This window comes from Anastrepha obliqua, chromosome 3 (assembly GCF_027943255.1).
Source record: "Anastrepha obliqua isolate idAnaObli1 chromosome 3, idAnaObli1_1.0, whole genome shotgun sequence".
Lineage (NCBI taxonomy): Eukaryota > Metazoa > Arthropoda > Insecta > Diptera > Tephritidae > Anastrepha > Anastrepha obliqua.
In genome coordinates, this window is record NC_072894.1 from 85,379,092 (window position 1) to 85,391,541 (window position 12,450).

General features: G+C 35.1%; 1 protein-coding gene across 3 annotated transcripts in view; it reads left to right on the forward strand.

Moving 5' to 3' along the window:
* The first annotated feature begins 236 nt into the window (after positions 1–236).
* LOC129243008 (uncharacterized) overlaps positions 237–12,450 on the forward strand; it is a 139,379-nt gene continuing 127,165 nt past the window's right edge. The window contains exon 1 of one of the 3 annotated variants that reach the window (XM_054880017.1): positions 237–269. In XM_054880017.1, the coding sequence (XP_054735992.1) occupies positions 252–269 (18 nt within the window). In that variant the 5' untranslated portion in view covers positions 237–251. Of the gene's footprint in view, positions 270–7,989; positions 8,141–12,450 lie in introns of those variants that run through there. The other 2 variants (XM_054880018.1, XM_054880016.1) reach the window with 2 other exon arrangements.

Here is a 12,450-nt window from a genome sequence, read left to right on the forward strand (position 1 = left end):
CGAACGCCTCCCCTATGGCATTCGTCTAAGATATTAAATATGTACACATGTGTGTTGATTATTGTTAAGATCTACAAAGAAATTTTGAATGGCATTTAATTTGAATTTTCCTTACTTTCTCTCTTTCCAGGTAAGTTGCATGCATTATAACTGAAAAAAGAAGTATTGAAACAAGAGATTACATGATTAACTCATCAGTATGGAGCGCCTACTTAAAAGAAATCTGAAACAAAATATTCCAAAAATATCAGATGCAGAAGATATTGTGGGTAAGCAAGCACGTAGCAGGCAGAGCTTCCTACTTGCATACATAAACATGCGTATGTATGTATGTATGCATGTATGTATGTTGTTGCATTTGAATGTCATGAACACCGCTTCAGCAGCAGCAACTGACAATGTGTAGACAAAACAAAAAAATATGCTGATTGAATAATGCCACTTAGTTGGCAGATCATGTTGCCGTGACACGCGCAGAGCGGGTGGAGATGGGGCAAAGATGAGAAACCAGACAAAAAAATACTCGAATTGTTTACAAATTCCAAACTACGAATGCTCCACCTTTTGTTTGCTACAGTCGCCTTTTTGGAGACATTTGGCTAGACATGTGCAGAGGGAGCATTTGGAGGCACTGTTGCTTGTCAATTGAAATACTCTTACAATACATAATTTTATGTATGTAATTTGTGGCAACTTCTTCATCAACAACACTTAGCGATAATGATGAAAAGTGATAGGCCCAGAGTTGAAAAATACTCGTAAATGTTTGGATGGAAAAAAGTGTGAAGACAGAAATTGGTTTGAACTTTTGTGGTGGCTTTAGTTTATTGTTATTGTTTCTCTTTTTATTTACTCTTCGACTAGGGGTTTCTGTTTTTCTTTTGCTACAACTTACAAGTTGTTCAATGATGGTGCAATTACTCATTCACTCAATAAATTTTTGCTTGTTACAGTTTCTTGTAAACTTGAGAAATTTATATGTATGCATGTATTGTATGCACACCTTCTATTCCAAAAGAAAACGAAAGCGAAAAAGTATGCCACCATCTTTTGAAAGTTTTTTTCTTTAATTCGATATATAAATAATAAAAATGTGATGTTAAATTTTCAATAATACGCCAGCTTAAAATCCAGTAACTGTTTCGCAGTATATGTAGAGGTAGCTGTGGAATTTTCCGTGCATTTTCATCGCTCCTAATACGGCAATTTTGGTTGTTTACGGAGCCACTTAACCAGAAATGAGGCTCTTCGCAGAAGTTGGTATGCTCTCTACGGCCCTGAGCTCGACCAAACACAAAAAGAGGGGTGCAAGCGCCAATTATATATGTATACAAGTATAACTAGTCCCTCCAGTGAGACAATTTGCAAATTTCCCAAATCTCCTAAGAAATAATTGCCGAGATAAAGTAATAAGTAAGTATTCCCGCCAAATTTGGTTGAGGTTTAAGTTAAAATTGGTAAATTTTTTATCAAAATGCACCAAATACGATTGCCAGGCCCTCCACACAAAATGGACTACCTTAGAAAACATCGAAAAAATTCTAAACTTAAGTAAAAAAAATCATAGTAAGGAACTGGTTTGAAAATCATTGAAATAGAATTGAATGTGGGTTCCTCAAGCCTCTAGGTCTTTGTAAGTTTAAATGAAGATCTGTGTGCCGCGGGCTCCAATATGTCGTGGATGAAGAGTTGTGAGGTTATAACAAAAGGTGCATTATTTCTTGTTTCTGATTCCATGACAACATGAAGAATTCCTCATAAAATTTTGAGGAATTCCGTTGAAGTCAGAATGCTTCCGGAAACGTGGAACCAATTATAAAGGGAACGAAAGTCTCATTATCAACTATTTCCGGTACCCTGTGATTTACATCTATTCCGAAAGCTTCATTTGACGATAAAAAGAAAGCGCCACGAATCCATTGAAGTCATTCAACCCACAAGTAACGTTCCTAAAAAGGTTGTATATATTGAACTCCTTTAAAAACCTGGAAAGCGTTTAAGAGTGTATCGAAGCAGAAGTACCATGTACCATGTATGGTTGTGCCACACATTTTGCTTAAGTATTTGAGATTCTATCCCGACTGCAGATATGAAAATAGGATGTCGCGAATAAAACAAAATAAAAAGGAAATTTCAGTTTTGCATTTCTATGAGCTACTCGGAAAGCCGCGATTTAAAATAATGTTGTACGATAGGTTGAAGTTTTTATATGGAAAAAACATTAATCTTGCACAAAGCACCAAATGATAGAAAAACTGATTTCTAATAGCGGAATTCAATAGCAAACCTTCAAGTGTATTTCTGCCATAACAGTCCTCATAGAAAAACCTCGGCCCTTCGGGGGCGGGTGTAGACGCCAATTATATATATTATATGTATGTAAAGCCACCGATACGGTCCAAGGGTGAGTTTCTATCTTTCACATAAGATGAATGGCTCCACAATAACTGGCGGAAGGTTTTGGTCCAATCTTTTTGTAGCTTGCTCAGAGCTCATTTAAATACAATCGACAGGAATGCATTTGTCCAACCACATTCTGCATAAACACGTTTATAGGTACATGAACCTGACCAGTTTCTCATTGCCGTATTTAAATAGTTCGGTCGGGCGTCCGTCAGCTCCCGCAGCTTTGGTGTTTCCTTAGTCACGCTATTGCTTTATATTTCGTAATAATCGGGGGAGGAAGCTTCAATTGAACCACCAGTTATTGGGAATTGGGACCTTCAACCTAAGCTGAAATTTCTACTACTGCCACCTTTCTGTTGAGATAAGAAGCGATCTGTTTTCGCATCGTCGTTCTCTTCCATGGAGGTGTAGGCGTCAATAAGCGAGATATTAAAGGTTCTTACGCTGATAAAAATTACGCTAAAACGTCAACCGTAGTGAACGGAGGTGCTTGGAGATGAAATAAAGAAAATTAAAAAGGTTACCCGAGTGCAGTACAATGAACTTAATGTTGTTTGAGTGCTGTACTTCCTAGTTTGTCCCGGCAAAAAAAAATCTTTCCGTACACAAATCCGACACTGGATTTGTGTTTCTTTAGATGGCCGCTGTAGTAGATGTTGGAGGGTCCAATGATGTTCTACTTTATGCAGTGCGTCGAGTTTCTTGCGTTCCAGTGCGTGGAGTTTCGGCTGAAAACAACAATTATGTACATCGACCAAATTGCAGGACCAAACATTCTGGTTGAATGACCCCAAATCTAATCGTCATCTAAAGCGATTTATCCATCAGAGGCGTTGCGCAACTTTTAATTTCTTAAATGGCGAGTTCCAGAACCAGTACATTTTAATAGAGGGAGGCACTTGTTTCAAGATAGACGCACTCTTAAATATGCACGCACCCTGAGACCATGTTAACTCCACTCTGTTTTACTTTCTCAATTTAGCTTGCCTCCAAATGCGTATTTGCTATGAGTTGTTTAAATCGTTTCTGGCCCCTCTGCGTGGATTACAGTCAAAATCTTTCTTACATGTACTCGTATGGAATTCTGCACACGGAACCACTCTCGAAGCTTAACTGGAGCCACTACAGTTCATAAATGGATTTCGTTCACTGAAAATTATTTAAACATATACAAAATAAAGATATTATCTATATAGTTTTTATGCACTTGCACCACTGTGGTATTAAAAATTACACTTGTCAACTAGATATTTTTTTAATCCTTGTTCTAAGCTTATGAATCGTGTCATTTAGAGAATTACGGCATTTTGAAGAAACCTTAGAAGAACACTATTTGAAAATATTAGATTTTATCCTGATGTAAACTTTGCGGTGCTTATTGAGCAGAATAGTGAGAAGAATAGGGCCCAAATTTTGACTTCTTTTTGAAAGTATTCTGTTCATGTTCTGAATACTATTAATTTCGTTTTGAATAAATTGCTTCAATTCTACTATCTTTATTGGAAAAAAGTTTTGGGACTATTCATTCAGATTTTTCATATTCCTCATAAAATGTGATGGAATGATTGATGACAAAAGCCTATGGAATTCCATACATTTTATAATATGATACATAGATTTGCATGTACAGGGTGGTCCATATGCTGTTTGTTTTAACCGTATGTTATTTTGACAGTGGCGGCTCTTTCCCGCTGTAATTTTCGACAAAGAGTCAAGAAAGAAAGAAAGATATTGAGAATTTATTTACAAAGTCCATATTGTGCAGCCCAATCAGTGCGTTTATTGAGAAGGAGTCAAAATCGTATTTTTTGATGAAGCACAAAGACGATCTGCGGATCGAAAAACCCACGTGTGATCGACGAGAAGCCAATACATTCTCAAAGAGTTAAAGTTTGGTCCGGATTTTGGAGCGGTAGCATCATTGGCCTATTTTTATTTGAAAACGCAGACCATTTCGGTCAAGGGTGAGCATGCTTTTCTGTCGAAAATGAGGACAAGGACTTGCATAATTTTTGATTTCAGCAGGATGACGCGCTATGCCAGAACCAATCTTAAGCGAACAATCCATTTACGATATGGACCATTAAGTCGAACACACCATTCTTGAGATAGGGGAAGCCGCTACTACGAAGCCAATCAAGGCAGTGTCGTGAATAAAATGATGTTCCTTCAATAATGGGAATATTTGTTAAATCTTTTGAATTTCTAAAAATAAACCACTAGACGGACCACCCTTTATATGTACAATATATTAATATTTGCACACATATGCAATAAATTTGGGCCCATTAAACAACCATAACCTAGGTATTATTTTATTTTCTTCAGCGCACTTTTGTGAAACAAAAGAAATGCAATTAAAAAAAAAGAAAACCTCACAATTGAACAGGAAGTCCAATACGGTAAAAATATGAAAGAAATAAAATTGCATTCACTTGGCTCGAGGCAAATGCTCATAATGCAGCATTTCCCGTTCAACTGTAGCCTCTTGTTTGCAGAGCATGACCGATGAAAAGATTGATTGTTTAGTGTTTTCTCTGTTGAACTTTTGTTGATTTTACTCAGTAAGCGAATAAAAAAAGGAAATGCGTAAACTCAGCTTGAAGCTGGAAATTATGCAAACTCATAATTTCGAATGCACCACGCTAAGCACTCAATGAGCGTAATTTAAAATTTATGTTGTGTGATTTTTCGATTCATTGATTGCATTGTTATTGTAGACTTACAGTGCTGTGCGAAAAAAAACGGTTATAAAAGTTATATTCTTTGAAACTTATGCAATGTATAAGTATTTCGCGCATGGCCTGCATACCAACAAATAATACATAAAGTAAAAATAGAATAGTCTGATGGCTATTAATATTTGGCATATGAAACCTTCTTTCTTATGACATCTGAACATCTGGGAGATATTGATCCATTCTAGTAATGACGGATTTTTAGGCCGAGCTTCTCCTTATTTATAAGGATGAATGGTTTAATAAATCAAGAATCCACAGTTTTATGACTTTGAAGCGAAAATAGTTTTTATGGTAACCCTTTTCATCACAGAACTGCACTCGAAGGTACAAGCAGAAATAGTGTGGTGCACTGCAATGGCTCTTAGATCAAAACCATATTATAAGTACACCAAACGCCTATTGTGATTGTTGTCCAGATGAAGGCTTTTTAAAAAGGGCCTTTCAAAAGTGATGCCTAGATATAATCAACATCATCATCAGGCTTCCGTTACAATTCACCTCCACGTCACGTTTCGTTTGATATCATAGCTCCAAAGTCGCGTTCAATGTCATCTCTCCATCTATCTTTTTTATAGCTCTATCATTGCTCATTCGTAGAATGTTACCGTATCATTGAATTCTTGGCGCTTTGATGTACTTGATTACATTTGAACCTCTAAGTGTGTCTAACTCGAATTTCTACCGAATGTGTCAAGTCGTACAAGTCCATATATTTTTCTTAGAATCTTTCTTTCAAAGCAATTTTACTGATCAGTTTCCCTGGATTTCAGCACTCAGACCTCGCACCCGTATGTGAGGACATTGTCGTTAATGATTTGGGTTTGCCCCATGTTGTTGCAAAGTAGATCCCAAAGGAACAAGCAAAAAAAAATACCGTGTTGATATCATGAAAGTCATAATTCAAAGGCTGAATCCGACCCAACATTCATCGAACGCATCCTAACATGAGACGAGACGTGAATTTATGAGTACGACACGCAACCCAGACTTCGGGCGAGTGAGTGGAGAGCTCCGAATGAACCAAGACCAAAAAAAAACACGTCGTTTTCAGTCAAAAAAAAAAAACAAAAAAAACGATGCTCACTGTTTTTATGCATTCTACCATGACTTTTTGCCAGAAGGCCAAACAGTTAATAAGGACTATTATTTGGAGTATGAGATGTTTACGTGAAAAAATACTCAAAAAAGATAGGATTTGCAAAAATACAACTCGTGGATTTTACCTCATTATAACGCACCGTCGCACAGTGCCATCACTATCCGTGAATGTTTCACCAATAACGAAATGAGTACCATCCAACAGCCATCGAATTCACCTGATATGGCTCCCTCCGATTTTCTCTGCTTGATGGAGTCAAGAAACCGCTACACGGACCGCGTTTTAACAGCCTAAGTAACAGGAAGTAATGGAAAATTGAAAAAGGAAATTGAAGACAGCTCTGAAGGCTACACTGAAAATAAAGTAGCAAAAGTGTTTCGAGCTGGATCAAATCTGGCAGCTTTGCAGTTGATGGGGATTACTTTGAAGGCGATAATTTCACTTTTGAGGAAAAAAACTTGTATTTTGTTTTTTCTAAACATATTCCGGGAACGTTTTAATCAGGGTGGTATTGTTTTCATTCTATTTAAACGACTGCATTATGCGTTTTCCCTAAGGTGGATAACTATGAAAAGAGTTAATAAAAGGCATTTGTCGCAATATGTAAGACCCACTTATATACATACGAGTGCATATTTATCCCCACTAATAAAGCCATATTCATAAGCAGAAACCCCAAAAATATCGGCACTATTTCTGAGAACGCACCGGTTGCTTTTACTGCATATTGGAGAGTGTAATTTCAGTTGCAATTTTTGTTTGTTGCAAATTAGCAATGCTTCGGTGTATGTACTTGTCCATGCATATGCGAGTCATGCGATTTACAATTTGTTTTCATTTCCTTTCGCCAACTAATTAGCTTTTGTATAATTTATTTATGCATGCATGTATGTACATGTATAATACATAAAATTAACTTGCATACATACATACGTACGTTTGTAATTAAAAATAAATGTAATTAAACAGCTGTAAATTTTATCTCACAGTGGCACCTATGGGTCTGATAGCTTATGCAGAGGCGTACTAACAACTATGTATGTTGTGTTTCCAAAAACCATAACAAAAATTGTAATTCATTTTCGATGTTTATGGTATTAGATAGTTTGAGAAATGTTTAGTGCATTCCAGCCAAAAGGCCAGGTGTTTTTATAATCTACATACATATTTATGTAATAGAATGAGCGCGGAAACTCGCTGACTACTGAACCGGACCGGACCCAAAATCTAAAAGCAGACGATATAAGCAGTAACGAAAATTTTTGCCCAATTTTGAAATAAGCTTACGAATGAAAACTGAGCTTTCGTGAATTAAATTTTTATATTAGTTAACTTACATACATATTACTTATATAGAGGAAGCAGTACAAAGCAAGCACAAATGCCATATCTTGGCTTGCGTTAGAGCTTGAGCACACTATATCAATTCTAGAGACTTGGAACCGATTTTTAGACTGTACCCACCTGATTTGGTATCCAGAGGCTTTTATTTTTTTTGTCCTTTTTTATTGGAAAAAGCGTTTTCCAATGAAAAAAGCGCTTTGTTGGCGTGGAAGACAGCCAATGGGCTTACGCGGTGTGTTCAAAAAATAAAGTGAGGGTTTCAAATTTCGCGGGCTACGCACATTCGACTTTCGATAATTTTTTTTTTGTTATGGGGGTACACTCATATCGAAGACATGTTCACGGTTTTAGCAGTCAGAATGTTTAGTTTGTTTGTGAGAGGCATAAATATGACAAGTGTTTTGCGTGATCGACGATTTTCTGCTATCGAAAGAATGGATCAAAGAAATTGCATCAAACTTTGTGGAAATGGAATTAAGTGCTCAAAAACACTTGAAATGTTGACAGTGGCATACGGTGAAAGTACTATAAGTCAAAAAAATTTTAACAGGTGGTAAAAGCTTTTCACAGAAGGTCGAGAAGATGTGGATGACGACGCTGTCGATGCACTTTTTATATGTTAAGACAAAATTTTCTTCCGTCCATCCGAGCTTGTCTATGAATACCTTTGATTTCAAAAGTTAACAGCTACCTCAAATAAAATTTTACTAAAATGTGTGTGTGTATATAAAGCTCGACGCGAAGAAAATTGGGCCTTCCTTACTTATTTTATAAAATATTTTTTTTTTAATTTATTTTAGAAATTTTTTATATTGCATTAATTTTAATAAACTTTATTTTATCACACTTTATTTTATTTTATTTTATTTTATTTTATTTTATTTTATTTTATTTTATTTTATTTTATTTTATTTTATTTTATTTTATTTTATTTTATTTTATTTTATTTTATTTTATTTTATTTTATTTTATTTTATTTTATTTTATTTTATTTTATTTTATTTTATTTTATTTTATTTTATTTTATTTTATTTTATTTTATTTTATTTTATTTAATTTTATTTTATTTTTTAACTCATTTAGTTTAACTTAATTTAATATTATATTATTTTATTTTAGTTTACTTATTTTGTCATTATTATTGTTTTCATCTAATTATTTTAATTTAAAACTTAATTTTATGAAACTTTATTTAATTTTCATTCATAGCATGAATGTAGGTATAAACATATGTATTAATATTAATATATTTCACAACTTGATTTCATCCAAACTTTCTATGCTGTTTTCTCATCAGCACCACGTACTTGCACAGTAAGTAAAGGCAAGTTCAACTACGATTTTACCCTCTTCATCTTTTCTGATCTTTTGCTTAAATATATTCATCAACACATACATATGCACTCATATGTCAGTCGCCGGTTAACAAACTTACTTTATTTATGGGTCAAGTTAACTTCTGTCTTCCTCTTGAGCTGTATGAATTTTATAAAGTTCTTCATATATGCACTTGTATGTACATATGTACATACATATGTATGCATGTACCAACAATTAACCTGCTTACTCATATTACAATATTTATATAATTCACAGAATGCTTTTCAACTCCTCTTGTTTTCTTTTTTCTTACTCTTCGACCTCACATCGTTTGCACTTATGTACATACTTATTCTACATCTTATACGAGTAATATATACACTTACGTAGGCACATGTACATGCATATGTAAGTAAGTACGTAAATATTCGTAGCAATCATTTTACTGTTTTCTTCTACGAGCATGTAATATTCTTTGTAGCTTCTCGCTTTGCTTTTGTTTTAAATTCAATTACCGTACAAGTACCTTTCTTTTTCTCCATACACACATATACATAAATATTTACATACGTGTAAGTATATAAACACATTTTGTGGTTGCTTACATTATCGTTATTTTGTTGATTACCTGTGGTCTGGCGCCAAGACAAGGTGTTCCGCACTATTTTGTTGGTATTTGGGTTATTTCATTGTTATGTAAAGAAGTACCTATTTTACAGTTAAGGTAATTTTCTAGTGTCATGACGGTAAACTTCTAATATACTGTGAGCCATTGTGTTTAGTCAACTTGATGAATTTTAAAATCACAGGTCATTCACCTTTAAATGAAAATCTTTAAAAGCTTACATACACAAGCATTTATACACATATGAGACATACACATACATACACATTAAAAAAGTTATGTGCCTATAATTTTACTCGTTCCATCTACGGGATGGGCCTAGGGAGCACTTGATGTATTCACATTTCCGTCGATTGGTTTACTATAGAGAACCAGAACTGGAACCACTGCTTTGATGTTGCGACAACATTTGTTGGCCACCGCTTCCCCTTTTTACTTTGGTCATGGTGGTACTGAAGAATACATTGAATTTTGTCTATTTCACATCCATTTCGGAACGTTATAACTCTAACTGGCTACACCAAGCACAAAAATATCGGAAAAATTATTTGTGAAGTAATATCCTCTTGCAATCTCCGTAGCTCTATGTAATGTATCGTGAGATTAGTTTTATTAATTATGTAGGGCTCACAGCGCTATGTTAAAAATTGTCCATTGCTGCAAAATTTCTCGCTTTATTAGCTTGCATTTTGCTGGTTCCAGGATGAAGAGCTATTAACTGCAGAAGACTCAGAGTGGATAGATTTACGTCAGGATCCTTTGGGACGCCCTTGTCCGCCTGAGCCTAGACGGTTCTATTCGAACGCTCTCCTACTAAGAAAATATTCCGGCTTTCAGAGGGTGTGTGCCACTCTTCTGCACTTTATATCTCTGATTTCTACATTAACCGGTTTTTGCTTGTTCCACTTAAGAGTTACACGTTAGGAATCCTAGGTTCTGGCCACCATATTAGTAAAATACTGCAAAGGCATCTCTTTACAAAGGTCCGCAGTCTGTCCGATAATTCTTTGGGTATATACCACAGAGCAACACATATTTCGCATTGCAATTAAACTAAGCTTTTTAAAGAACCAAATATGATTGAAGCTAGCGATGTAACGTGGGTTTTTGCTTCTCCTTCATATGTTATGAAACTACCCTGGTATTCGCTCCTCTTTTTTTCAAATAGTTTCTCGTAAACTGGCTCACTAAGAACATCTTGCGAAAAGCATTCAGAACTTTTTTCTTCACCTAATATAGCAAAATTTACAGAAAAAACAGCTGCCTCTAGGTGGTACCTCCATGATAACTTTGTCATGAAAAAGTTTATAATAATAAACATTATTTGCCTCAAATGCTTTAGCATTGCCATACATCCCCCAGCTTTAAGGAGCTCAAAATATACCAATCCGAGTTTCCAAATTTCAAATTTTTTGTGGTTTTGAATTCTTGTTCCAGTTATGACACTAATTTGCCCATTGACTTAAAAGGCGATTTGTCTTCCATTCGAAATCACGACCTTTTTAACTTGGAAATAAGTAACAAAAGCCTTAATGGGAACTTCCACAAACATTCGCGGGCCGTACCCACTTTATATTTTTTTGCAGACTACTTTATTTGAGGCAGCTTTATAGAGGATGAATTGGAATCATCTCAACACTTATTCCTCAGCCGGTCTGCAAACAACAACAATTCATATCGTATGAATATGGCTTCAATCGGTCAAGTCGTTCACCTGTTACGCTTTCAGTTGCCAACCAGCCAAGATTTCCATAAAAATATATTTTAACTACATACCTACAAATGTATGCAAACGTAGTAGAACATTTTGCTTAGACAGTAACACATTATGAAAGAAACAATCAGACAATCATTTAAACCCTTTGCTTTTTGCTTCTCCTCTTTGAAAGCATTGCGCCTCATTGTCTTCACAAAGAAAAGAGTCCGTCAGTTTTTCAATTCGTTGTTCAGTTATTTTCTCAGTTTGTTGACATCATGGAGTGTTTTCATTCATTGTCTAACTTTTACTACTTTTAAACGCCACCAACACCAACAACAATAACTAACTATGCAGTAACTCATCAAGTCACTAAAAGCATGAATGAATACGCGGCGGCAGTTCTTCCTCTCCGTTGTAAATCATTCAGTATTTTTTTCCTTTTTTCTTTTAACTTGATTCTCATTTTAGTATCTCCTGCGATTGTCATTAACATTGAGCAACAACCACAAAGCACGCGTTTTCAAAACACTTCTTCATATCATATTTCACAATGGTCAATGCGCCGAAAAAGATAGTCAAAAATCGAAAAATATTAATTATTTTTGTGCGAAATTTCGAAATTTTGGGTTTTTGAGGGCGCTGTTTACCAATTTTACATGTTTTTTTCAAAACTCGAAATTGTGAATAATTTTTTTCACAATGACGGTTGGCTATAAAACTGCATACGCACAAAAAGTCTAATACATATATTATATACATATATTAGAATACAACTTAGTCATCTATTTTGCGGAAACTGCGAGAGGTGGTGAATACTCGTATAACATCAAAAATCTAGCATGGATAGAAGAACATGGTATAACATACCATAACATAGCATAACGGAACATTACTACTAAGTAATCACAAAAATGATCTCGATTGTCGAATTAGTTGAAGGCATCAGTCTTGGAACCTACTTCGGGCTCGGGGTTACTTACCGTCAGTTCATCAAATTCCGAACGCAAAAATTCTAGTGTTTCTGCCCTTTTTGAATAATCAATGATCCCAAAAACGTTTAGTAATGGTATGATATTTTGATGAAGAAACCACTTCACTTCTCAACTTTTGCTGATAAATCATGAAATTGGGCCAATATTACCACATTTGACGACAAAGTACTGAAAAAGTAATAAAAACGAGCCAGATATCCTAAGCTTCAAACCCGTCAGAATAC